The sequence below is a fragment of the Aspergillus luchuensis genome, chromosome 6 (assembly GCF_016861625.1).
Source record: "Aspergillus luchuensis IFO 4308 DNA, chromosome 6, nearly complete sequence".
NCBI lineage: Eukaryota > Fungi > Ascomycota > Eurotiomycetes > Eurotiales > Aspergillaceae > Aspergillus > Aspergillus luchuensis.
Genome location: NC_054854.1, coordinates 1,902,645 through 1,928,000, shown reverse-complemented (window position 1 = coordinate 1,928,000; position 25,356 = coordinate 1,902,645). Strand labels below are relative to the sequence as shown.

At 48.6% G+C, this 25,356-nt stretch overlaps 14 protein-coding genes across 14 annotated transcripts; 8 read left to right on the top strand and 6 right to left on the bottom strand.

Annotated features, from left to right (window-relative positions):
- Positions 1–454: 454 nt before the first annotated feature.
- Positions 455–2,554, top strand: AKAW2_60686A (uncharacterized protein; the record flags this gene model as incomplete). Its single annotated transcript, XM_041692839.1, has 9 exons — positions 455–645; positions 697–1,084; positions 1,183–1,617; positions 1,673–2,038; positions 2,097–2,132; positions 2,200–2,266; positions 2,332–2,350; positions 2,410–2,440; positions 2,489–2,554. The coding sequence occupies 9 exons, from the start codon at positions 455–457 to the stop codon at positions 2,552–2,554; spliced, it is 1,599 nt and encodes a 532-aa protein (XP_041546184.1).
- A 393-nt stretch (positions 2,555–2,947) lies between these two features.
- Positions 2,948–3,257, top strand: AKAW2_60685A (uncharacterized protein; the record flags this gene model as incomplete). The annotated part of the gene is made up of 2 exons (XM_041692838.1): positions 2,948–2,981; positions 3,037–3,257. 2 exons carry the CDS (start codon positions 2,948–2,950, stop codon positions 3,255–3,257), a joined length of 255 nt encoding a protein of 84 aa, XP_041546183.1.
- Positions 3,258–4,169: 912 nt separating this feature from the next.
- AKAW2_60684A (uncharacterized protein) lies at positions 4,170–4,878 on the top strand (the record flags this gene model as incomplete). The annotated part of the gene is made up of 2 exons (XM_041692837.1): positions 4,170–4,405; positions 4,497–4,878. The coding sequence occupies 2 exons, from the start codon at positions 4,170–4,172 to the stop codon at positions 4,876–4,878; spliced, it is 618 nt and encodes a 205-aa protein (XP_041546182.1).
- Positions 4,879–5,012: 134 nt separating this feature from the next.
- Positions 5,013–7,990, bottom strand: las21 (mannose-ethanolamine phosphotransferase LAS21; the record flags this gene model as incomplete). Its single annotated transcript, XM_041692836.1, has 7 exons — positions 5,013–5,599; positions 5,647–6,663; positions 6,729–7,099; positions 7,153–7,280; positions 7,345–7,633; positions 7,690–7,734; positions 7,791–7,990. The coding sequence occupies 7 exons, from the start codon at positions 7,988–7,990 to the stop codon at positions 5,013–5,015; spliced, it is 2,637 nt and encodes an 878-aa protein (XP_041546181.1).
- A 659-nt stretch (positions 7,991–8,649) lies between these two features.
- On the bottom strand, positions 8,650–9,179 carry AKAW2_60682S (DUF2423 domain-containing protein; the record flags this gene model as incomplete). Its single annotated transcript, XM_041692835.1, has 3 exons — positions 8,650–8,798; positions 8,893–8,940; positions 8,999–9,179. 3 exons carry the CDS (start codon positions 9,177–9,179, stop codon positions 8,650–8,652), a joined length of 378 nt encoding a protein of 125 aa, XP_041546180.1.
- A 573-nt stretch (positions 9,180–9,752) lies between these two features.
- On the top strand, positions 9,753–11,764 carry SIZ1 (Siz/PIAS RING finger protein; the record flags this gene model as incomplete). Its single annotated transcript, XM_041692833.1, has 7 exons — positions 9,753–9,900; positions 9,996–10,211; positions 10,270–10,341; positions 10,402–10,718; positions 10,815–10,920; positions 10,970–11,195; positions 11,254–11,764. 7 exons carry the CDS (start codon positions 9,753–9,755, stop codon positions 11,762–11,764), a joined length of 1,596 nt encoding a protein of 531 aa, XP_041546179.1.
- A 582-nt stretch (positions 11,765–12,346) lies between these two features.
- TRS33 (trafficking protein particle complex subunit) lies at positions 12,347–13,244 on the top strand (the record flags this gene model as incomplete). Its single annotated transcript, XM_041692832.1, has 4 exons — positions 12,347–12,576; positions 12,748–12,865; positions 12,948–13,037; positions 13,113–13,244. 4 exons carry the CDS (start codon positions 12,347–12,349, stop codon positions 13,242–13,244), a joined length of 570 nt encoding a protein of 189 aa, XP_041546178.1.
- A 452-nt stretch (positions 13,245–13,696) lies between these two features.
- Positions 13,697–15,174, bottom strand: AKAW2_60679S (malate dehydrogenase; the record flags this gene model as incomplete). The annotated part of the gene is made up of 8 exons (XM_041692831.1): positions 13,697–13,837; positions 13,898–14,042; positions 14,096–14,180; positions 14,236–14,613; positions 14,674–14,761; positions 14,837–14,947; positions 15,050–15,081; positions 15,162–15,174. The coding sequence occupies 8 exons, from the start codon at positions 15,172–15,174 to the stop codon at positions 13,697–13,699; spliced, it is 993 nt and encodes a 330-aa protein (XP_041546177.1).
- Positions 15,175–16,850: 1,676 nt separating this feature from the next.
- AKAW2_60678S (60S ribosomal protein L28) lies at positions 16,851–17,629 on the bottom strand (the record flags this gene model as incomplete). Its single annotated transcript, XM_041692830.1, has 5 exons — positions 16,851–17,025; positions 17,105–17,229; positions 17,302–17,325; positions 17,389–17,483; positions 17,587–17,629. 5 exons carry the CDS (start codon positions 17,627–17,629, stop codon positions 16,851–16,853), a joined length of 462 nt encoding a protein of 153 aa, XP_041546176.1.
- Positions 17,630–18,174: 545 nt separating this feature from the next.
- Positions 18,175–18,616, top strand: AKAW2_60677A (DUF2015 domain-containing protein; the record flags this gene model as incomplete). Its single annotated transcript, XM_041692829.1, has 2 exons — positions 18,175–18,229; positions 18,297–18,616. The coding sequence occupies 2 exons, from the start codon at positions 18,175–18,177 to the stop codon at positions 18,614–18,616; spliced, it is 375 nt and encodes a 124-aa protein (XP_041546175.1).
- A 671-nt stretch (positions 18,617–19,287) lies between these two features.
- On the bottom strand, positions 19,288–20,499 carry AKAW2_60676S (U2 snRNP complex subunit HSH49; the record flags this gene model as incomplete). The annotated part of the gene is made up of 3 exons (XM_041692828.1): positions 19,288–19,950; positions 20,034–20,409; positions 20,480–20,499. The coding sequence occupies 3 exons, from the start codon at positions 20,497–20,499 to the stop codon at positions 19,288–19,290; spliced, it is 1,059 nt and encodes a 352-aa protein (XP_041546174.1).
- Positions 20,500–20,916: 417 nt separating this feature from the next.
- AKAW2_60675A (mitochondrial import receptor subunit TOM7) lies at positions 20,917–21,374 on the top strand (the record flags this gene model as incomplete). Its single annotated transcript, XM_041692827.1, has 5 exons — positions 20,917–20,943; positions 21,028–21,074; positions 21,142–21,170; positions 21,253–21,289; positions 21,353–21,374. The coding sequence occupies 5 exons, from the start codon at positions 20,917–20,919 to the stop codon at positions 21,372–21,374; spliced, it is 162 nt and encodes a 53-aa protein (XP_041546173.1).
- Positions 21,375–21,756: 382 nt separating this feature from the next.
- Positions 21,757–23,230, top strand: AKAW2_60674A (putative mitochondrial folate carrier protein Flx1; the record flags this gene model as incomplete). The annotated part of the gene is made up of 3 exons (XM_041692826.1): positions 21,757–22,120; positions 22,246–22,491; positions 22,611–23,230. The coding sequence occupies 3 exons, from the start codon at positions 21,757–21,759 to the stop codon at positions 23,228–23,230; spliced, it is 1,230 nt and encodes a 409-aa protein (XP_041546172.1).
- Positions 23,231–23,778: 548 nt separating this feature from the next.
- On the bottom strand, positions 23,779–25,344 carry AKAW2_60673S (uncharacterized protein; the record flags this gene model as incomplete). Its single annotated transcript, XM_041692825.1, has 4 exons — positions 23,779–24,129; positions 24,196–24,369; positions 24,469–24,522; positions 24,580–25,344. The coding sequence occupies 4 exons, from the start codon at positions 25,342–25,344 to the stop codon at positions 23,779–23,781; spliced, it is 1,344 nt and encodes a 447-aa protein (XP_041546171.1).
- Positions 25,345–25,356: the final 12 nt, after the last annotated feature.

The window sequence follows — 25,356 nt, the reverse complement described above, 5'->3', positions numbered from 1 at the left end:
CCCTGTGTTATTAACCCAGTGTAAATTGGTGAACTGTTCAGTCTCCACCCTTGGCGCCTAGATTGGGGATGGTGGTGTGGTTCCAGTCCCGTCGCTGTATGTGTAAGAACAGGCTCTAGAAGCGGTATGCTATTGGGGTTTATCTCTCTCTGTGGGACGTGCTATTCCACATCTTTCCCTTGAGACGTGTTCTGTTGGTCTTATCCCACTCTCCTTCTGCTTGCAATATTTGACGTGACAGAGGGTTTATCTCTTGCTCGATTGCTTCTTCGGGCAGACTTCTAGGCGGCCGAGGCCTCTACTTCAATATCACGGTTTCCTGGGTTTGTTTGCTGTAAGGTGCTTTTTATCCACATCTGACTGTGTGAGTCTGGGCTCGCTCTCCAAGACAGGCCACCCCCGATAAGACAGAATTATCCTATATTCAACTGGGTTCTATCAACATTCTCACAGCATGAGGCCAAACGATACGTCCCACAGCTTGAGCAGTCCTGTTTCTACAAACGACATAGGCTCTGCCAATGGGTCCCCTGACACCAAGCTTACAGCATATTCGCCTGAGGATATGCGATCTACCTGCCTTCGCTCTGACTCCAACATTGGTGACCCATTGGGCGACATTGGCAAACGAAAGTTATACCTGACGTAAGTGTACGATAACTATCTTGATTTCAGATCCGTCAGTGACAAGACCAGATCATCCTCTGACCCCTTTCTGGTGTCAACGAACACTTCTACCCGTGTTCAACTTTCACCAACAGCAGCAAGCTTCACACCATTTGGCGTGGCAGACAACGTTCTATCTAGGAGCAAGGCACCTTCACTGTCTCGAGGATTTTCCGGCGTTGGCTATCTAACAGCAAGCTCGGATATTGATCCATGCGAAGCTAGGAATGGCCCTCTCCAGGCCTCGGACAGATACTCACTGAAGTATGGAGTCATAGGCAATAGTCAGGCTGATACGAGGAACCGTCCGAATATCATGGACTACCAGACATTCGGCAGCGAGAACCATAGCCGAGCCCTGGTTATTGAAAATGTGCCGAAAAATCTTACCTATATGTCATTGGCTGGATTTTTCAATGTAAGTGGCCAAGTTCAGGAGGAAGAACAAACATATATATCCTGTCCTGATCAAAATCGGTGAAAAGAAATTTACATTACTGATTGTATGTTGGACAGCGTCGTGAATTTAGCTCCCTCAGAGGCCCCGTGCTTTCAGAACTCAATTCCATGGGCAAGGTCTATGTCGCATTCACGGACAGTCGGGAAGCGACCAAGGCAATAGAGAAGGTCAAAGTCCTGAGGCCTGAATGGCACATCTCTACGATTGCACCTAAAGAATATGTCAAACATGTTGAGCCTTCTCTTCTGCCACAGACTTCTAACTACGAGGGTCAGCTGCTTGTCACCGTCTATTATGACGGCAGAAACCCCAACCTCAATCAGCACACTGTTGCTCGCTCACTTGAAACCCTCTCTATGACATTCGGTGACATAAGGTCTTTCACATCCTTGCCAACTGAGCAAGAAAATATTGGCGAATTTCATATTGAGTACTTCAACACGCGTGATGCTGAGAACGTTTTGACCACCCTTAATGGGACGTCGGTTGATGTACGCAGACAACCCATTTTCTCTGCTTCCAAGTGGCTAATAAAAGTCGTTAAAGGATTGCATCCTAGACATCTCTCTTTTCAGGCCAGATATAGAAGAGAGAAAGTGCGAGCTGCCATTTACGGCTGAAACACCTTCAAGAGAGGAATTCCCTCCAGCCGAGGAGGCTTCTTTCACAAAGTCCACATCGTGGACCTCAGTTAGACCGGGCCGTGCTTCCTTCATGGAATTAAGCCCTACCGGTCGTTCCACGGTGCCCCCAGGTGAACATGCTAGTCTCATAGACTGGATGTCTAAGGCTGGTGAAAGGATCTTCCCCTCTCCTCGCCGCGAACTTAGCCGCTATCCTGATTTACGCATGGGCAGCCAAAATGCAGTCGATATAGAGAGAATACGTCTCGGCTTGGATGTCAGAACGACGGTATTATCACCGGCTCATGCTCCCTAGTTTGCTAACTGACATGCGCCTTCACTCACAGATTATGCTCCGCAACATCCCTAATAAAATCGACCAGGTGAGCAAAACTCCATTGGAAGGATACTGTTGTCAATATGCAGACTTGGAAATCCTAATAAGAGAAGGCTATGCTCAAAGCTATTGTGGATGAGACGAGCCATGGAAAATATGACTTTATGTACTTACGGATAGGTGGGTTGATATCCCAGCTCAAACAGGTCGATTTGAACCGACTAACCCCCATGCCATCCCTGCAGATTTCGCAAATAACTGCAAGTATGACTGCCAATATATGTAACGCCGCCATTGCCAGTATCTGACATTGTCTCTGCCAGCGTCGGGTACGCCTTTATAAATTTCGAAGATGTGAGTTTATCTCAACGACCCCGGCAGCCACTACTGACAGATCCTCAGCCGATTGATATCATTGATGTTAGTATCGTCCTGGTTCTCTTCATCGAAATCACTGATTTCATGTAGTTTATCAACGCAAGAGCGGGACGAACCTGGTATGCCGAGCCTGCAGGAAATACCACATGTCCATTGTTTTAACGCATGTACAGGAATTGTTTCAACAGTGACAAGGTGGCTGAAGTGTCTTATGCAAGTTCGTACTCGCTTATCCCTAGCAGACTATGGATTATCTAAAACGACAGGTCAGCTATACAAGGAAAAGATTGCTTGGTGCAAAAGTTCCGTAATAGTTCCGTCATGCTGGAACATCCATCATTTCGACCAAAGGTCCATATCATCCCTGCCATTCAGTCGACGTAAATTTAGAGATGAAGCTTATTCTCGCAGATTTTTCAGACCGGCACAGGCCCTCTTGCTGGGACCGAGGATCGCTTTCCTGGACCAGACAACCCTTCCAAAATGCGTCGCAGCATTGAAAATGCGGAACATGTTGGTAAGAGCACATATCTGCGTGCCTTGGAAGAACTACACTCATCAGCATTTCTCAGGACTATTTGCTCCGCGCGTCGGTCAGCAGTACCGTGACGAGCAGCGCCGTCGCCGTTCCCAATTCGATCGTGGAACCACTGCAGCCGAGCGCGAAGTAGTATATGTCCGAACACTCGCACCAAGACGTCCCTACGGTGTCAGTAAAGGTCTCAGGAGTGGCCCCTGTACTTATCCTGGTATGAAGATGTGGCACGAATCAATGCACGAAAGCGGTCCCTAAGCCCTTCAACCCACTATACTCAAGGGCTGCTTCTGGTCAGCTGGACTCTCATCTAATCTAGGGAAATAACCAAGGAAAATTGCCTACATAGCCGTGCCTACGCTTGCGACCCTGGAAAGCGTACTGGTAAAAGTCAACTCCTACCAATCGCTATCCCACCCTTTCAAGTTAGATCTTCCCCGTTTATGTTTTCAGCTTGTTTGATCTACTTATGTCGAATACCAGCGCTCGATTGGAGCGACGGCCAGCATTTGACCCATGGGAGAAAACCTTATGGCCCTGGTTGGCTTGGTACGGTGTCTCGAATTGTGTCTAATGTTGGAACCCTTTCTCTGTGAGATTTCGGTGCCCTGTTCCTAATGTTCATTGATCCTTCAGATGTTTGGTAATCTGTGATTTCAAATACATCCAGAAGAATCAAATCATCTTCGTTGCATGGCCTTCTCGTTTTCCCGATGTGGCGGTGAAAATTGCGTTCTAGGCCTCACACGAGGTCACTGTAATCCAGGGGCGCTATAGGTGAAGCGGGGATAATGGAGTACATTTGAATGCTGCTACATAGACTAGGAGGTCGGTACTCGGGTATTCTCCCCGAAGGAGCTAGACCTGTCGACTCTCGGCAAGGTTTCAAGGACCGAGTAAATTAATCCCTAGCGGCGGCTACTGTCATATATTTCGATATCCATCGTCGTTCAAATTCACCAATCTTAACCCACGGGTCGGGAAGTCTACACAGTCAAGTAGGCTCCGAGACCAAAGTCTATTATTACACAATTCAAAGCGCTACATTTACTTGTTGCGTTTCCCTCTCCTTGTGCAACAAAAACCCCGTTTGACACAACGCAGGACCGCCCAACTCACGTCCAGGCTAATTAGTAACTCGGCAGGGTCTTCTCGTTGTTGTGGCAGAGGATGAATATTGATGTGGATAGAATTTATGCGGTGCATTCTATACTTCATTTGATCTTTCATCGAAATAAAAATCAACATCGAGGGACTAAGTGGTGGAAATGGTTGGCGATCCTGAAACGAGTTACCTTGAAGTTCGCCAGATCTCTCGACAGTCGGCAGCCATTTGGCAGTGATGAGTCTCCTGCTGATCAACATAGACATCATTTGGTGACATATCTTATGCCGAAGTGCTATCAGTAAGTTAGGAGAACGATTAACAGACGAGCTTTAAATAACCTCGCTTCATGCGACATCGCCGAGGATACTTGCTGATTTAAAAATATCCAGAGCATTCTCCGCAGTTGTTGCCGATGGACAGTTTTCTACTCTGGGGACAGTTTTGATTGCCACCCTTGCCCGTTTGGCAAAAGCCACAGGGATCGATAAGGATCTGAGATTGTCATCACAAACAGAAAAGGCTTCTACTGGCCCCATCTATGGCACCGATGCGCAACGAAGAGAGGATATGGGAGTCATCCTCTGCCGCCCTGAAGGCTCTTCAACACCAACGCTGCTATCTGAGACTCAAGTTCCGGAGATTTCACCTCGAGCCCATGATGAGGTGTCTCTAAAGGCTCCAGAAAGCACCGTAGGCTCAAAAAAGAAAAGCATGCGGAAGAAGAAGCGGAAAAAGGATGCCATCGATGATCTATTTGATAGCCTTCTATAGGTGCAAATAGCGGGTCTTGCTGACATGTCGTGAACGGTAGCTAGTAGATATACATCCTAAAGAGCATAACCTATATATGCAGTATTCCTATCTTTCGGCTTCGGCTCAGTAGAATCCCTCCGTCTGCTTTCATACTATAACAACTCCACTGCTGAATGGTTCGCCAGTTTGGATGATATTAGATGCAAGACCTCGCCAAGCAAGTTAACGGCCAAGTGGTTGAGGATGGCCCACGCCATTGCATAGAGATACTTGGGAGAGAAGACCGTCCAGATGAAAAGATGCGACCTCAGGATCGTGCATGCAGCCATAACCGACAATAATGTGGCTGCCATGTGGAATGTGAGAACAGCCATGTGACTCTCTCTTTCATGCCTAGCCTGGTTTAGCCGGAGAACCTGAGCAGCTGATACCCACCATATTGGCCCTGCCCAGTTACTTATAAATGTTAAGATCCCAACCAAGACGACATTATAGGTGCCGATGCCATTATATGCATTGGAAAGGTCGACTGTGGCTATTGAATTCGAACCTCCAAATGCGAAGAAGGTCATATACTGCGCGATCAAAGATGTGATAGCTAGCTCGAGGGCAGAAAGATTCATCGTAGCAAGTATATTCGCATGGGCTCTGAGTATTAGAAATATCGGAATGTTCGTAGCTCGTGATTGAGTTACCAAGAAAAGGGTGAGGGCGTCATGGAAGACGGTACTCGGGACCACTGTAAAATGTTAGCCGATATCCGAGGCGCGATTGATCTCGACTTGCCTCTCATCTCACGCAGTTGCGGAATATTTCTGATACACATTGATAATGGAATGAGAAACATAATCCCGACTACGACCAGCCGCGTAAAGAGGACAGTAGACCCTCCATCGAACCCCCTCTTCCAAAGGACAAGCAAAGCTTCAGGGAGAAGTTCAGGGGAATCTGATGCCACATATGACAGCTTCAAGAAGAATGCGCTCAATGCCATTGTGACACAACATAGCTGCCAAAGCTTTGATAGACGGTGGGCTAAGAGATGCCTACAAGTGTTGGCATATGTTAAGATAACGAGAAACCAGAGTATTAGCCGATGCGAAGGGAAAAATGTCCGAGCGATGTCTGGATCAGTAGCAAATTTCTGACCAGTTTGGTTCCAGCGCCTCAAAACCCTATGTGATAGGAGCAGCGCCAACGCACCAAAATTGGAATAACACAAATCATATAGGCGATAGAATCTTGTATTCCTCTCCTGGGAGGGCATGGAGCAACGTGGAAGAATGGATGATCTTACATGTAGGCAAAATACCCATGCAGTAAACATCCAATTCCAGAATTGTTGCTCTTCCTCAACATAGCTACTAGCGAACATCATGCCACCGTAGCCTAGGAGACACAGTGCAAAGAATGCCCCAGCACACCCAGACTTACAGAGCAGAGTATAAATCGTAGGGAGAGGAAGCAGGACAACGAAAGAAGTGATGGCTAAGCCCAGAAGAAGATTTCTGAGATCGTAGTCGCTAGCTGCGCTACTAATTACCTCCTGTGCCTGTTTCAAGAACACAAACAAGGCAGACTCAAGCTCGGGATAAAGGTCATTTTTGTCGGCTCCGCCGGAGTTTTGAAGCAAGATATTGACCCGAAACCATGCACAGAGCGCCAGATCAACGCCGACTAAAGGCCCGCTATCGCAGGCGATATCCATCGAGTTGATATCGAAACTGCGGTTAGGAAACATCTCGTTCATCTTTCTCAGGATCTGTCGGGAATTCGAGAGTAACACGTCAATTCTTTGCGATCCTGAACCGGCTATTCATAAGTATGCTTTACATTTGCACGCACTAGCAAGGAAGGTGTGCACATACTCGTTTCCCACAGGTCGAGAAGTTCTGGGATAAATACACCCAGACTATTCAATGGTATCGGTAAGCCTAAAAGCCCTGCCAAAGTTGGAGTTATGTCTGTTTGCTCAACGGTTCGGTAATACTGGAAGTCGCTGTGCGAGTCTGTCGGAGACTGTCTGAGGATATCCAAGGCTTGAAACTTAGGAGAAATAAAGAGCAATGCGGGCGATGTCTCACCCACGGATGAGCCGCCATGATTTCCGGCATCGTTCATCCCATGGTCACCACATAAGACAAAAAGAGTGGACTGCAAATGTTGTTGCTGCTCCATGCTGGTATATATATTGGCAACAATGGAGTCCATCTCCTGTTGCTTTGTTGTCATGTAAGGGCTATGTAATACTTGTTAGCCCACCCCGAAGCCAAAGGCTGGCTGGTCCCTTACCTCTGAGGACCGGCTTTATGTCCAATGTGATCTAATCCAAGGTAATGCATGATGAATGCTGACCAGTCGTCACGGGAAAGCTCAGTAGAGACGTGACGAGTTACGTTATTGTCCACTTCGATGAAGTCCTGCGCGAACTAGCTTAGCTCTCCCATTGGATGCACCAATTGAAGCCCGTTGGCATCTACTGACCGACACAAAGAAACTTGTAGTACCGTCTGCTCTTTCAAACATCCCGGGAAACAGTTTAAGCCAAGTGTCATCACCATACATGACAAGCTGGCCTCCATTTGCCTTCAACTGTGCCAACCAAGTATCTTGATATGCTAGAGTCGATGAAGTATCGGACTCGGCAATATTCAGGATTACATCCAGAAAAGATGGTTTTGAGCCAGTTGTTATTGCCTTGAGACGAGGCATTGTAACAGTTGGAGAACTAGCATAAGCAGTGAATGGCAGTGCAGCTCCTGATCGAATCAGGCTATAGGAACATAGGTTAGACAGACAGCACCTCATTTTAGATTTACTATTGCTGACCTTTGGGTAAATAGAAACCCGGAATTATTAGAGTAGACAAAGTCACTGAGTAATTTCAGCTGGAGGCACGAAAAGCCGGGAGCACTTCGAAACATTCATACCTCCTTAGAGCATCGATAACCATGAAAATGACCTTGTCAAAAGCCTTTGGAGTCGCAGTGTAGTTGCCGCCATCTTCAAATCTTGCAAGTCCTGGTATCAATGGCTTATAAGGGAAAAACCCAGACGAAAATACTAAGACTGCTAAGGGGGTTAATACATTGGCGATGATAACCGCCCAACTTCGTGGTAGGATGGCCATTGAGTGTCTATTCTTCTCTGAATAGCCTGCGACAACCCAAAACTAGACATCCGAGGTCACAACTTCATATGAGGTGCGGCATTCGGTTTATGCTATGACTACTAGTTGTAACTGCCGTCGTCCAAAGGGGCAGTCGTCTATATTGATACCATATACCGCCTACTAAATTGGGACTTGTGGGGTTATTATCGGGCATCTAGATAGCACTTCATAGTGGGTAATTCATGGACATTAATGAGGCCACGCTACTCTGTTCTAACACTGCATCTGCTGATGCTTTGCAGCTTTAGCATACAAGTTTTGTATCACGCTCGTGCATGGCAGATGATGTTCCCTTGAGGTCTTCAGCGGAAGTCTTGAGCATCCGCTTAGAGATGAATAGTAGCCATATACTAATCGGCCTTGACGAAGCTAAGATCCATGTTCATATAAATTTTCTACGGCTGAAATACAGGGGATTAGATGCGTGAAAGCATCCACAGATGATATCGCTCGACTTCGGTCCAGTTTTCTGCTCCTTTCCTAAAATGCCACAGGGAAGCAGAAACAACCAAGACAGTGGTAGTTATATGTCCACATCTCCCACAGAACGCCAAACTCCGTAATTGAAAAGAGGCACGACTATTTCACCATTAACGAAGCAAAACACGCCACGCGATTCACCGTCTCTTCGTATTTCCTTTGACCTTCGATGGATGAGGACGGAAAACGATGGACGAGCGGGCTTTCTTATGACGTTTCTGAATTCGACCCGACTTCCTGGTGTGAGCACGGCCACCCTTAGCAGTTCCTTGATCGATATCCATATCTGTGACAGAGCTAGGTTAGCAGGGGGCGCTGGCATGAAATGATTGGCAGAAACAATAGCAAAATTGATAAAAACCCGATTGCACCTAGCTTACCTCCAGTGGAATTCGATACGTTGCTAGCTTCTTTGTCACTGTTGTTGTCTGAGTTGCACATAACACGTCAGCTGTGGTTGGAATATCTCGAGGAACTTTCACATACTTGTGGTTGCATCATCCAGTTCCATGCTTGACTTCTCCTCGTTCGGCCGAGGCTGAGAAGCTAGCTCTTGCAGCTTCGCAGAAAGTCTTTCGGTCCTTGCATCAACAGCTGGTCCGAAGACTGTGGCTCGGAGTTTAGCTCTATTGCGCTTGGTAACACTCGCCCGGACGCTCTTTGCCATGGTGCTCGTCAACAGAACCGGAATGGCCAACGAGATTTATGGGTAAGGTAAATTTTGTAGAAGGCAAATGTAGCGGTGTTAATGATGGATACTATGTGGAATCTGGAATCTTCATCCAGAGATCAAGCGTGTGTAGTGCAAAGTTTTTGGCAAGATTCGCCGCCTCTATTTGCCGGTTTGCCTTTTTTTTTTTTTTTTTAGTCCACCACTTTTTTTTTTCTTGGGAGGGGACTTTGTAACATAAGCGCGGTGGATAATCTTATGTCATCACATTGAGAGGCTCTTCTCACCTCCGCAATCGCCGCCGGCCTGGTCGATCGTATAGGTTGTCATTGGCATCTAGCTCACTCAGTGCCTTTTCTTATTATCCTTTGACGGCCTCAAATATTCCATCAAATCAGGACTTGAGAAACTACGTCCCCCCATCTCCGTCTGTTTAACTTCCTGGAGTATTGAGATGTCTTTGAACAGCGTTGTTCAGCATAGCGCAACCGTCTTGAGCCATCTTTCTTCCTGAGATAACGCCTGCATGCTCATTTAGTCACTGGCTAGCATTCTTTCTAAACCCTAGTCATGGCCTCTACTGGTCAATTACCGGACACACAAAGCCTTGTTGCCCTAGTCAAGACATTGACCAACGCGCAGCTCAAAGATATCCTCAGGAACGAAGGGCTTGCTGTCTCAGGAGTGAAAGCTTCATTGCAGCTACGGATCATTGACTGTAAGTTGTACCTTGTTTTATAAGAGCTTATATTTTCTAGGCCTCGTTCAAAGATAATATTTGCGAAGTTGTTAACTCTTATTGAAACACAATAGACATTGAGAGACTCAACCAAGGAGGCCATGTTGAACAGTACGATGACCTGAGGAAATTCATCTATGCCACGGCACGTCGGCCAATGCCTACGTCTCCAACCACGCAAGCAGTCTCCAACCAACACTATCAACCACATACTGTCAATCAACCTTTGCTCACGCAGCATAGACCTTCACCTTTGAGCATACCAATGCCATCGCATGGACACACATCTGGTACCCACTTATATGTTCGTTTGCTCTGAGGCTGGGATGGTTTCTGACTCTCATACAGGTCGTTTAACTTTCAAAGACAGCCCATTCTATACCGTCATAGAGCCATTGACTTCTGCCTCAGAATGCAAAGGTGGGACACTGGCAGTCTATTCCTATTTCAGTGACAGTTCACATCTAATAATTCTTCCAGTACGCGAACAAACTAGGGACAGTGTGGAACTCAAAGTTATCCTTACACCAACCGTAGCGACTAGGCTACAGGCGGATCCCAATATCCGGGTGATGGTGTATTGTGCTGCAGACACGGGTCTTAATCAGTATACCAAATCTGACATCGCATTTCCTCACCAAGTTGAACTAAAAGCCAACCTGGATGAAGTGAAAGCCAATCTAAGGGGCTTGAAAAATAAGCCCGGTACAACAAGGCCAGCAGATGTAACACAATATATTCGCAAGAAACCAGGCTACCCGAATAATATTGTCATGACATACGCCCTTACGCAAAAGGCAAGTATAGGACCCCCATTCACCCCTTCACAGCATGATACTCGCTGGACCCTAATTCGGGGCTCTACCATGAAAAGCTTAGCTAACAGAGTTTAGCGCTTTTTTGTTTTGGTCAATCTTGTCCAGCGACATCCGGTCGAAGAGCTTGTTGCCGAATTGAAACGGAGGAAGACAATTTCGAAAGAGCAGGTCTTGCGAGAAAGTACGCGCCCGGAACTATCATTGACAGGGTCATTGCTAATGCTTTACAGTGAGGAATAAAGCTGGTGATTCAGATATTGTCGCCACGTCCAGTGTTATGTCGCTCAAGTGCCCTTTATCAACGCTCCGAATAGAGGTTCCCTGTCGTTCTGTAATTTGCACGCACAATCAATGTTTCGATGCATCCTCGTTTTTGCAACTCCAGGAACAGGCCCCAACTTGGTCGTGTCCTGTCTGTTCTAAAGCGACGAGTTTTGAATCGTTGCAGATTGACCAGTAAGACAGAATCTCTTGGCTCGATTCTTTGTGCAGTTAGTGACATTTTATTACATAGGTACGTCGATGATATACTTCGTTCAACTTCTCTAGATGTCGAACAAGTTATCATAGAGCCAGATGGTCAATGGTCTAGCCCCAACCAGGAAGACTCTGCCAAAGTGGGCGGATTTACTCCGGCGACAGATGATGACGACGAGTTGATCGAAATACGGGAACCCGGGGTTACGCCTATCAAGCGAGAGTCATTCCCACCTACATCTCTTTACGTACACCAAACACCTACTCAGTCCCGAGAACCCTCAGCAACGTCATCTGCAGCTTATTTGTCGACAAACAAGCGTAATGCTGCCCAGGTGATCGACCTTACAGGAAGTGATGAGGAGGATGACACTCCGGTCAGACCCGTAAAGCGGCCAGCGTTTGATCAGATGAACCGGCCCTCGTCTCAGCAGGAATATTGCAACCCTTACAGCGGTGGCTATGTTAACGGAGACATCCAACTACCCAGCCAGCCTAGTTCTGATTTTCTTAGTCATGCCGGTGGTTATGATGCACGCAGTTATTGAAGCATACTTGCATGGTGTTGGGCGCATTCGGTTTCATGGGTATATCCACTACGCGAATTTATTGGGAGCATTGGACAAAGCATAATAGGGAGACAATGTTCTTTCAACTTCGATGGCCAACGAACATTTAGATCCAATATTCGTTTCACCAAAAACAAAACAAGAAAGAAAAATCCATAGCTATCGATCTCACAATGTCGCTTACGGGGATCCCTACGTAGTTTGGGGAGCCCAAAAAAAGTCTCCGTTGTAAATAATCCGCTGCGTTGAATCCTAGTGCTTCATTGCAGAAGGAAAGTACTCGTTATGCCGGCTTATTCATCGGAGTAAGGGGGCATGTCGGCATAACTAATTGGAAGGTACTTCGCAAGTAGATAGGGGCCGCTCCGTCGGAGCTTGCGATATGTCGGCGGTCACCATGCTTGGCTGGCCTACTCCGAGCCGCATAATCTCCGCAAAACAACCGGGTACAACAGTTATCTGCTATCACAAATTCACCGAGTTCACTTTATTCGAGTCATCCAGACCATCTTACGATAATCAGGCTCCCCCACAAACGTGGCCACCGTATCACCTTTTACAATGTCGTTGGATGCGCCGGCTTCATCCCTCAATGCTTCAGATCCACACGCGCGGCTCCTGGGTGCCTCATGCCTTGATTTCCTCCTGATAGAGCTCGTCCCTATGGCGGAGCGTTTAGCGAAGGAACTTGCTTCAGAAGATAAGCTACCAGATGATGAAGAAATCCGGGAAACTACATTCTTTCGCCTCGAATCTCTAGGTTACAGGGTTGGACAAGGGTTGGCTGAACGGTACGCTTGAAACCCCGCTACTTGAGTTTGCGACGTCTTTTCGGTCGTCCAAGTTATGCAACTATCTGCCGCAAGAGTGCGCATCAGTGCAACAGGATCACCGACAGACTCGCAGGTGTGCTATTGATCGAAGTCCCGCAGCTAACGCGTATCTGTTGTCCACCGGAGCAGATTCTCCCGCGATCGCCCACGATTCGCAGACAACCTGGATGTCATAAAGTTTCTGTGCAAGGACTTGTGGACGATACTATTTAAGAAGCAGGTGGATAACCTGAAAACGAATCACCGGGTAGGCAGAACCAAATGCGCTCTCAAATCCCTTTGAAGTGCCCTGGTTGGCTTTTCGGGGAGGCTAATACGTGCACTTTCAGGGCGTGTATGTCTTGACCGACAACTCATTTCGACCATTTGCAAGGATGAGTACATCTGTGCGAAGCGAGGCGGTGTCTATGGCTCAAGCGGTACGTTTGTCCTGAAGGATACATTCTTCCTAAAGGTCAGCCTTACATGATCTAACGACTTGCGGTATATCATAGTATTTATGGTTTCCATGCGGCGTTATTCGCGGTGCTCTATCAAACCTCGGTATTACAACCACTGTCCAGGCGGAATCTACAGAGCTTCCAGGTGCAACCTTTCAAATCAAAACCGTCAACCCCAAGCCCTGAAGCCGCTCATACATAGGCGGCTTTGAGCCCTATCCAGGCAGCCAACCGTACAATATGCATTCATCACAGCAGGGCTTGGATGACAATGACATGCAGCAATCCAGGGATATCTGCTGGAGCTGCAATTCTCATCAACGGATTGCCGGATAATCCTACATTCAAGTGCGGGCATGAAGAATACAAGGTTTTATCATTTAAACAGGTCACTCGTATCTCGAAGTCATAAATCCTGAGTCAGAGCAATCCATCGACCAACGCCCGTCGTCTGCAGAGTCACATAATTCAAAGCCTATCTCCCCAGGATAACAATGATTAGCAGGGCTCCTTCCATGTCCGTGAACTTGTGATGCAACCACCGAAAGATATCTCCCCGGTGGTAAAGAGGTGCGATATTGGCATATCACTTATTGATGATTGGGAATCCTGTGACTCAGGGACTGGGGTGGGCGCGTTTACTTTGGTGGAGGGTTCTTGATGAATTCGATTCCCTTTTCGATGTTGCCCTTCAAGCCCTCAGTGCAGGTCTTGATGAGCTTCTGTTCCTGCTCGGTCACGCCCTCAAGAACATTGATGGCCTTCTCAGCTCCGTTGGTCTGTTTTTATCTAGTCAGAGTGATGTCCGATATTCAAATATGACGTGATGAATGACTTACGCCAAGTTCTACAAGGGTAGAGAAGAATTCCAGGCCGGTGGCCTTGGTAATCTCGTCACCGCCAGTGACACCAGGCAGATAGACAAAGGTAGGCTCGACGATACCAGACTGGCCTTGAGAAGCCTTGATAACGCTCTGAGCAAATCTTAATATGAGGTTAGCGCTGACACCAAATGTTTGTAAATGAGGGACTCAAACCTGAAGCCAGCGTAGGCCATAGACAGGGTCGCGGAGCCGGCACCATCCTTGGCCTTGACAACCTCATCTCCACCGAACTGAACGCCTGCATATAGTTCAGTAAACATTTCAATCGCTAAGAGTCTGCGCAGTTCACTTACGGTTGACAAGCGCATCGTACTTGTCTGCGGGGATCTGGAAAGCGGGGGCTGCCTTGCTGAAGAGGGGAACAATAGTCTCTCCCGAGTGGCCACCGACAACTGGGATGCGCACAGCAGATGGGTCCTTGTGGCCTGAGTATTCCTGGACGAAGGTCTCCGCGCGGACAACATCCAGAGTGGTAACACCAAAGAGACGCTTAGGGTCAAAGACGCCAGCGGCCTTGAGGACCTCTGCGGCGATGGGAACAGTCGAATTGACAGGGTTGGAGATGATCAAAACAAATGCCTTGGGGCAGTACTCGGCGATGCCCTTGACCAGGTCGCGCACAATACCGGCGTTGATCTTGAACAGATCATCACGAGTCATTCCAGGCTTGCCTATTAACGGCAACTTTGTCAGTCAGAAGCACCTCGGAATATGAGAGGTGGTTCACTCACGGGGAATCCCAGCAGGGATGACAACAATGTCAGCACCGGTCAAGGCGTGCTTCAATCCATCATCCTTAGGCAGGAATCCGGAAATTTTCTATCGACAATGTCAGAGGTAAAGCCAGATTGTCTGGTGGAGATAGGGAGCGGGTTGTGACACGGTCACACATACGGCAACAGAGGAGATGTGAGAAAGGTCGGCAGCGACACCGGGGGTGTTCACAACATCGTAGAGCGCGAGGTCGTCAACCAGGGGGCTTGTCTTAAGCAGGAGAGACAGAGGCTAATCGATCATAAGCACATGGGCAGTCAGTAAAAGTTAAAGAAAGTAACAGGCCTGCATCGCGGGCTGCAGTTCTGGTAGGAGCAAATGAGGGGCACGTACCTGGCCAATGCCACCAGATGCTCCAAGAACAGCTGTCGAAATGGATTTAGTCCGGGGTCGTTCTCGTTTTAAAAAGCGGGGTCAAAATGCAGGCGCCGTGAAGACTACTCACCCGCTTTAACCATTGTGATTTTTGAGAACTTCTCTTATGGCAACTGTGACAAAATCTATACACAAAGGTGAAGAGGAGCACGCAAGATTAGTGTGGGTATCAAACAAAAGGGAGAGAGAGATGTTTGAGAGTGAAAGAGGAGAAGAAGTTTGGGAAGGAACTAGTAGGGAGGAGGGGGGGAACACCCAGATGATAAAAAAAAAGAAAAATAAACGAAATAACAGGGGGAGGGAGGGGAAGAGGGGGGTGGAATTGGAAAGGGAGGGGTTTAGTTTGAGGAGGGGGCGGGGTGGTGTTGCTGCAGCTGGTGGTGGTGGTGGTACGGTCACGGTGAACAGGTCGGGGCAAGTGGCAGCACAGGGATTAGGAAGGATCGGGGGAGCACTGGCTCAATCCTAGGCTCATATCATACTTACTAATAGTATTTTCTTCCAAAGAGGAAAAAGAGAGAGAGAGAGATGATAATGGGCAAGAAACAATGAATAGATAGATAAGGAAATATGTTAATGGGCAAATTATTTTCCAATTCGCATCGACAGAGGGAGAAGCTCCAGGACCATTATATAGTACGGAAACCGGACGGAGGATCACATGTGGGGTTTAACCATGAAGCTGTCTTGCTAACTAGACCACTGGACCACTGGGCTATGTCTCCAGTGACCGAGATCCAGCCCATCCGCGGGTGTCCCCCAAAGGGTGCCCGGGCCCCCCTCCCCAATACCATTGTTCCCCAAACATCCAGTCGCCTTTAGTCGTACACTCGGCAACCCAGGAAGGCATGTATGGACATAGTTACATACAAACCCAGCGGGCATCAAGTGAAGTGGAGTTATTACTCATTTCTGCGGAACCCACCCCCGAATTATGCTCCATCCAGTACATGATATACTTCACCATCAAGCATGTAGTTCCCGCAAGCTGACTTGTGCTTAATCAAGGCCAAAGCACCTCATTACTACCATTACAGACCTTCCCCGGGTCCATGTGGAACAAAGTCATCAGGCACACGCCAAATCTTTCCTCCGTAGTCCGGACATTCTATCTTTGCCTTGAGAGCCGGATTGTTGCTTCCGGTTCACGGGTGCTTAGTCACTTCTGGAGTCGTTCAGATTCATCCCTCGGATGTAGTCCTCCCCCATAACACGCCGCCCCAGATTCCGGCAATTCTCGTCGACTCCTTCGTTCCAGAGTCCACAGCGAAGGAATATACCGGTTTGACCGGGGATTCCATCAAGGTTTCGGGAAAAGGCGGATATCAAACTTGTCTCACGGTAACTTTGCGGTTAGATACGTGCTTACGACATCGGTTCTACATTCTACTTCGGCCCGACAGGCGGCAATAAACAGCCTACCAAAATATGGCCAGGGGACGTCACAGGCAGTTGCAAGCGGAAGGCTGATTGTTTTCCCGTCAGTCCGATTGTTACCACTTGTGTTCAAAATTGAAGATGGCAATTCTTCCATTTCCCCATTCATTTTGTTGATGTTGTTGATGAATTTCCCAAGATTTTTTTTGGTTTCCATTCTGAATGGCCTGGCCGGAGAACAATGCCCCCCTTGGTAGCAGTATTGCTAAATTACATAGATGTTACCGCCCTTGGCCAGCACGGCGCTTTTCTGGTCGATCATCCCGACCAACTCTCATGACATCATGCCTCCTGGCCCTTCCCGGAAAGAGATAGTTGGCATTTACTCCGACTTCTCCTCGGCCTTTCTGGCCTTAGCACCACGGGGCTTCTGGGCGGGAGTCTCCTTCTTGGCCTTCTGGGAGCGACGGATGGCGCTGACACGGGCGACGGCGTCCTCACGGACATCAGCACGGTAGCCGTTCTTGGCAGTCTTGTCGGCAACACCCTTGTAGATCCTACGCGAGAGCAGTATCAGCAAACTGTCGCGCCTCCCTCACAGAAATCACAGCACGCCAACTGCTCATATCGACTTACTTGCGGGTGGAGGCGTTAGGGCCGTAGGTCACGGTAACGACGTTCTTGGCAGGCTGCTGGGGGTTGCTGGGCTTCTTGGTGATGACAGCAACACCGCCGTTCTCAGTGGCCTGGACACCGACCGCCTGTTATTGCAGCGTTAAACATCCAATCCCCAACGGTGAAAATCTCTATGACATGAAGCGCGGGTAAAGTACCTTGGTGTTGGCATAGCCGGCGTACTAAACAGGTGATTCGACATTAGCACGAGAACATAACCCAGACCTTATGTCCAGGGTCCGTACCTTGAAAGAGTGCTTGTTCTGCAGGTTCAGGGGGTCACGGGAGAACTGAGAACCACCGCCGCTGTTACGCTTGACCAGATAAGCATTCTGGGTGCCTGTTGAGGTAGTCGTAACATTAGCCGGAGAAGACGAGGCGCGAAACGGCTCCTAGGGTTTCCATTGGGATAAAATATGCGTAGGAAGGTGCTAGTGACGTACGGGTGAGCTGCCAGATGAGGTCGCTGGAAACGTTGGCGGCCATTTTGAATGTCTCTTTCGAAGCTTGGGTGGGGGATGAGGACAGTTCCAAATCGTCGCAAGTCCGTTCGGTATATACCAGCTACGACTTAATATCTAGCCCTTAGAAGGTTTCAGTTGTGTGTGCCAGCGCCAAGAATTCCAACGCTGAGAGCCTCGCTAAGCGGGCCGCTTTAGGAATAGACCCATTTTCAAGGCGGTTCGTTAGATGCCCGTGAGTGCTGCCTGAGAACGGGGGCCGCCGCCTGTCGTTCCAGCCGCGTCGGCGCCCTCGACCCACTTACACCTTCCGCGCTCTTCCATATGCGTACACTTACGTATGACCCGACTGTCTATCATTGTTGTCTAAATGCCTCCTAAGTAGCAGGCTCTGGCAAGACGCCGGCCAGACTCGAGTACTGTATATCGCTTATCCCTGTGAATGGTCTTATTCCTGTCGCTTTAGGGGAATTGAAGCCTGACTCCCCGCTGCGCTACGCTTTCATTTCATCTACCTATCTAGCCTAATCCCCGCTGCGGTTTAGCAGCGCCTGGTAACCCTCGTTGACCATGGCTTACTACCTTCTCTACTTCCTCACCATATCGGTTGTTGTGTGTGGCACAGGTATGCGAAGCTTCCAGCCTCTCAATCTTGCAAGTCATCCAAGCCTTCCTTCCTGACCTGCCTTTAGCGCTCTACCTCACCCGGTCCCGATGGCTACATCTACTGCCCGTTCCCGACTACATTTACGATCGTCTCCCCTCGACGTTTGCTGGCGATGTGGAAGCTGGTCTGGTCTCATCCGAGTTTGATATCTCCGCCAATATTGCCGAGGGTGACACCAGGGCGGGCTTGGATGATCAGGCCAAACGTGAAATCTTACGGATCATGAAACGGCGAAGAGTGGATTTCAACGAAGGTCGTCGGATCTACATGGAGCAGCGCTTTTCCAAAAACAATATCGGTCCTGATGGCCGACCTAGGGACCCAAAGTTCGTGTCGTTTTCTTGATGACATTTGCATCACAGTCGCTTGGTTACACTTTGCCCTCGTTCTTTTTCCTGTTTCCCTTCGACATATGCTTCTCACCAGCAGACTCTCCTCTACTTATACCCTTCCCTTTACTGAATGATTTCAAGACTCCTTTGCAGCGTGTAGAGTATGTTTACTATTGCCGTCAAAATTTAGTGTTGGCCTCCCTGCTTGAAAATTGACTTGATATCTTGTGTCAACTTTAATTCATGACTTCGTGGATCACTGCTGGCAACTAACTCTCAGTTACCATACATGGGCATCTGAAATGCTGTAGTGTTTCAATTTTTGTATTCATTGCTACCACTCAGCATAAATGAGATATCGAGAACTGTGGACATCAGATTTGATTATTCAGACACATTCCTCCTTCTTGTTGAACGTTAATGCTGATTGGCATTTCAATCTTGCCATGTGTAATAAGCGGATATGTCAGTTTTATCCCGTGAGTTGAGGCATCTTGAGCCGTTCATTATCGGGCGCGGTTTGCATTCTTCCGTAGGGCATTAACAGCTACTCGGTTGTGGGTCGTTACATCAAGTCGAGTATTTATCATCCGACGATCCAAGTAATGGTTGACAATGATGGAATTGTTCTTTTTATGTACCACCTTGTCTTCGGTTCAAGCCAAGGTAGTTGACCTAGGATGCTCAGCGCCCGCGGCCATAGCCAGGTTGCTGGAATCCCGGGGGCAACGGAGGTGGAGGACCAGGAGTTCCTGCCGGTGAACCGAACCCTGGGGGAGCGAAGCCTGGCGGAGGTGCTGCTTGAGGGAAGGGAGGTTGTTGACCAGCACCATTGAATCCCGGTGGGAGGAAAGACTGCGGCCCCCCATATCCGGCCTGAGAAGGCGGCGGCCGTGCTGGTAAACCGGGGGGTGGGTTCGCCAGAGAAGCAGGAGGTGGAACAGGTCGGCTTGCTTGTGGAGGAGGTACGTTTTGGAACGGTACATTCGGAGGAGCCATGCCTCTGCCCATATTAAGGTCCGGTGGATTAGTACTCATTGGCCGAGAGCTGTCACCATTGGCCATCGCAGCAGGCACCATAGGTGTCCCTGGGTTGGAGAATTGAGGAGGTAGCGGCTGGGTCGGCGGGCGCACGTTATGTTTGCGAGCCTGTGCTGCCAGCATTCGTTCTGCTTCATCACCGTGGCGTTCACCTTTCCCGTCCTTCTTATAGGCGTATTGCACGGAGACCTGCTTGTTCATAAGATATTGGCCGTTCATGTTGGTTATGGCCGCGTCTGAAGACTCGAAGTCGGCGAAAGACACAAATCCATAGCCCTTTGACAGATTGTTATCATCTCGCGCAATCTATGTAGCAGAAATTGTTAGTAAATTACTCGAAAGCCACGGTGCCGCATGGCACTCCTATAGCAGGGACGAAGAGATCATACCTTGGGAATATTGACCAAGTTTCCAAAGCGGCTGAACGTATCATAGAGAACTTGTTCCGTAACCATGGGATCAAGATTGCCGACGAATAGCTCTGCTCCAATCTCCACCGACTTTTGCTTGTCGGCCGATGCTTTGTTGACGCGGATGGGCTTTCCATACAAGCGGATTCCGTTCATGATTCGCGACGCGTATTCAGCATCTTCCTCGCTGATGAATTCCACGAATCCGTAGCCTTGATGCGACTGTGTGACTCGATCTTTCGGTAGGTGAACGTTAACGATGCGCCCGGCCTGCAGCATCAGCTCCCATACCAGGCTATCTGTGACCCGTTCATCGAGGTTTCCGATGTAGACGGTGGCCTCTTTGTCTTGCTCCCTATTCCAACAATTGTAAGTACCGGCATTATGGGAATGTATATTCAGATGGAGTGAAGAGAAGCACTTACCAATGCCTTGCGCCGGACATAGCGCCTAGGTATTACTCTTGCTCTTGAAGAGCCCCCTCGACTGGATGAAAGCGAATGAACAGGAACAGAAAGATGGGGGAGGCGTTTGAATCAGCTAGAAGAAGACTAACTACAAATTGACAAGAAAGAATTGGGTAGTGAGGATATGTTGAAAGGTCAATGAAGGTACTGGGAGAACAAGGGCTGGAAGGATGATCGCTGGAGACTCGGACTCCAGGTTATCGGCGGAGCTTTTACTGACCCAACTTTAGCCCCGGAAAACTTTGAGCTTCACCTCCCCCGTCTTTCCCGTCACTCCGTCACTCCGTCACTCCGTCAACCCTTCCGCCTTTCCCACTCTCAAGTTCACGGACATCAACAGCAGGGAAATTCTCGTGTTTATTATCACAGCCTTCGTGCAAGTTTAAGCCGGCAATATGGTCCAGTTCTCCGAAGAAACCAAGGTTAGTCTGCGGTGCTCTGTTGCACGTCCTACATAACTAGTCACGCTTGATCTCGGTATGCTAACGGATATGCCTTTTATCTAGGAGCGTATCTCCAAGGTCATTGACGTCTCCAGAGTTGCCATTCACTAGTTCGTCGCATCTTGATCCTTTCGACCCATGTGTCCTGACCAAAGCTGACGGTTATGTTTGCATAAGTGGATACCTGCCGTTGATTGTTTATCTCGGTACGTGTGGTGGAACTATTTTTCGATGGATTCGTCGGGGACCTTTATGATGGAAGTTTCGTTGCTAACGGACATGGAATAGGATACACTTACAGTGAACCCAAGCCTTCTCTGTTCAAGTATGAGCGACTGCGCCCTGCCGACGCTTCCCTACGATTTCAACCCACTAACGCTACATATAGGCTGTTCTCGCCGCTCGCCTAGAGGAATGAGTTGCTTCAGAATACGGAAACGATGAATGTCCATCCACCAGACACATGCAACGCCTGAAATCTCCCTCTGCAGTTTAGACAGACAAATAAGACTGCCTGTCGGAATACTAGCGGATTCTGAGAAACCTCTTTCATCTCAACCCCTCGGGTCGATGTTGACAACTGGAAGTCTACATCGATGCGCATGTACTTTTAAACTACGATCAGTTTTCATGCTTTGTATTGGTTAACGCGAATGTTTTAATTTCATATACAGGTCCAGGGCAGGACCGAGGATACATGCAAAGGGTTTCCGGAAGACTACATTAATAAAGACTTGCGTAAGCTCAACTGATGCACTTTGAAGCAGACTCCAGATCCAAAGACTAGGATATATGATCTTGTTTCTTGTAGTGAATAGTCGTAGGAAAATGTCTCTTCAGAAGTATCCGGTTGTTTCCCTCGGACATTTGGGGCGCTTCGGCCCGCCAAGCGCAATGAACTCGACTCTTAGCTCCAGCTCAAATCTTTTGGCCAAAAGAATTCCGGACCGAATCCGGACTTCTTCAATCCTCCCGACACTTCCGGCTAGAATCTCAAACCCCTGCAAGCGGCACATTCCAGGAGGACTTGAAGGGTTAATGACTGGCAAGGATGGCTTGTCCTCGTCCTTTGTGGAGACCGTAGCGGGATTCACGGCCGGAATCGCTTCGACGCTCTGCCTGCATCCGCTAGATCTGATCAAGACCCGGCTTCAAGGTTAGTGTTGCATCTCTCGGGGAACAAAAAAAAAAAAAAGACGAGACGTGAAGCGGATCAATCACGAATGTCAAATCAGTATTGAAGCTATGGCTGACGTAGTATCAATCTGCTATATCTTCTAGTCGACCGATTATCCTCTTCGCGTGTCGGCGGTTCAGTCCCAGTAATCCGCGAGATCTTCCAGAATGAGGGCGGCATCAAAGCCTTCTACAGAGGTCTGACACCCAACATAGTGGGGAATTCCACAAGTTGGGCGCTGTACTTCTTGTGCTACGGCAACATCAAGGATGTAATGCGCACCTGGCGCAGTGGTTCTGAAGACCAGGCCCTCACCTCGGCCGACTACTTCCTAGCCTCAGGATCTGCAGGTACGCTCCAGAAGCAAAAAGGAAACACACCTGCGATGTCTTTTCCCCCCAAGAAAGCACCGATCAGGCAGTTCTGAAACGGCAGATGAGGCTAATTTGCGGAATTATGATTCTCACAGGGATGTTGACGTCCGCGCTAACCAATCCGATCTGGGTGATAAAAACCCGCATGCTGTCGACAGGATCCCAGAGCCCCGGAGCATACGCGTCGTTCACAACGGGAGCAAAGGAGATTCTTCGCTCGGAGGGTATTGCGGGCTTCTATCGGGGCCTGGTTCCAGCTCTGTTTGGAGTCAGCCATGGTGCACTTCAATTCATGGCGTACGAGCAATTGAAATTGTATCGCTCCCGCATGGCTCCTCCGGCCGGAACAACTGACCTTGAACGAGATGCTGGTTCGAGTCATGTGTCGTCGCTGTCATCGGACGCGGTCCGGTCGGGGATACGGGAGCTGGGAAATGTAGACTTATTCGTGATCTCCAGCTTGTCGAAACTGTTCGCCGGGTGTGTTACCTATCCATATCAGGTGTTGCGGTCTCGCTTGCAGACATACGATGCTCACCTCGTGTATTCGGGCGTCAGGGATGCCGTTGCTCAGATTTGGGCCAGAGAAGGTATCACTGGCTTCTACAAGGGCCTTGGCCCCAATTTGCTGCGCGTGTTGCCCAGTACGTGGGTCACTTTCCTGGTGTATGAAAATACCAGAGCGTACCTACCAGGGTTATTATCCAACCTTTGATAGAGAGGAATTTGTTGCCTTTTTCCGCGCGGAAAGCGGAGGCAACTACGTCTACCTATCGGACATATGTCACAGCTGCTCAGATCTCGCATCCGCCGGCTCGTGTCTAGGTTGTCCCTTGTACCTTATATGATCTTTGTGTATATATATGCGTTAAGGCTCCTGCCGCCTGCAATCAATAATGTCTATTTGCCAGAAATTGGTATGTATTATATTTGAAGTTGTAGGGGTTGTAGTATAATCATATATATCAACATGTTGAGAACCAGAACGTACTAAACGGGCTTTACCCGCCACAGGTATATATGTCCAGAAAAGAAAGAAAAGAGAAGGGGAAACCACGCTGATGTACATAAGAAGAGTCTTCAGGCCGAACGAAACATCTGGGAAAGCCCTATTCCAGGCGAACATCATATTCAACATGATATGCGGGTTATATGAGGCAAAACGGATTAAACACGAACGAGACTGGTATCGTAGTAACAAATGAGGGCAATGTAAATGATGCGACAAGATTCTAAAATTGTGGAGAAAGCCGGTATGGTATGTCAATGAGCCTGCCTCTCAATATAATAAGGTTCTGCGTCGTCATCATCGCTGCTAGAACCCCCGTTATACATAGATGTATCTTCATAGCTTGCTCGGCGCATCTTGTCATCATTGCTGCTGAGAGGCTGGATCCTTCTGCGGGAGCCGGAGCCGGGATCAGACCGTGAAGTAGGCGAGATCCTGCGATCTTTCCCGCGCCCCTTGATTCCTTTGTTGCTGTTCTTGTACAACGTAGCAAAGTATTCCCAGAGCTTCCTGTCTTGTGGGCTCATGTGATCTCCCTCTGTCACTTGTGAGAATTTTAAAGTAAGATTTCGTAGGGTTGTGGCATGGAACTTGTTCTGGTGTGACTGTTATACTAGTCAGCTACTATTGAAGGTGTTGGTTTCAGAGTTGAAGATAATTGATCTCCGCACCTTGAGGTTTCCAAGCTGGGTAAATTGCTTTCCGCAGTCATCCAGGAGACAGGTGAAAGGTTTGGCATGTTGATGTGTAATCTTATGAGCACGAACGTTGCCTCGTTGAGCGAATCGTTTCTGACATATATCACAGGAGAATGGCTTTTCCCCAGTATGGCGTCGTTGATGAGTCTAATCACCAATTGTCTCCGTTAGAAAATCTGCAACATCTTCGATGGCGTTGAAGCTCTCTTTATAGAAAACTATCTTGGGGAACATCCCATGACTTACCTTCAGATTACCCAACTGAGAGAAGCGCTGTCCACATGATGGCTCTTTGCACACCTTTTCGTAAAATATTAGTGTCATATCTCAGAAATTCTCGATTCTCATGCCACCTACAAAGGGCTTGTCCCCCGTGTGAGCCCGCATATGAATATCCAGGTGCGTCTTCTGCGCGAAGCTCTTGCCGCACTGTGGTAAAGTGCAAGCATACTTGCGCTTTTTGCCTGATCTCGATGGAGCCTCTTCGACCATAACAGTGCACCTTGGGGTCGTCACTGGCATCGTATAACTCTGAGGGTATCCGGTGCTTCCCCCGTGTGTCAACTGTTGCAGTGGTGGCAGAGACTGCACTGCTGGTGACTGAGCACTGGCTTTGGCCTGAATTGCCTTCATCAAGATATCCACCTCCGTGGAGAACTCAACCTCGTTGGAGCTGGAGCTCTTCCCCTGTGCACCTCCTTCGTTACTCGAGGACTGGGCTCCGGGAGGTTGTTGTGAGCCCCCGTTGTGCTCGACCTTCATTAAAGGATCCCTGGCTACCCGGTTAACGGCATTTTTGGCCGGCCGAATATCGGGAATTTGCTGGATGGATGGTGGCTCAGAGGATAGACGGACCGGCTGGGGGTTGATCGGTTGCTGGCCGGCGACGAAATAATGCTGGTAGCCCGGATGATGGTGGTGATGATGGTGGTGGTGGTTGAGTGTGTGTCCGAAGCTATACGCAGGGGACGAAGATTGATGGAATGGAAGCGTATAGCCACCAGTCGGATTGGTATAAAATGGAAAGTTGTGGCCGACATTCGAGCCCATCATTCGACGAGGCGCAACCGCCCCAACGGCATGACCAGGAAATTCGTATGACACTGGTTCTGCAGTTTCCATCTCGACGAAATG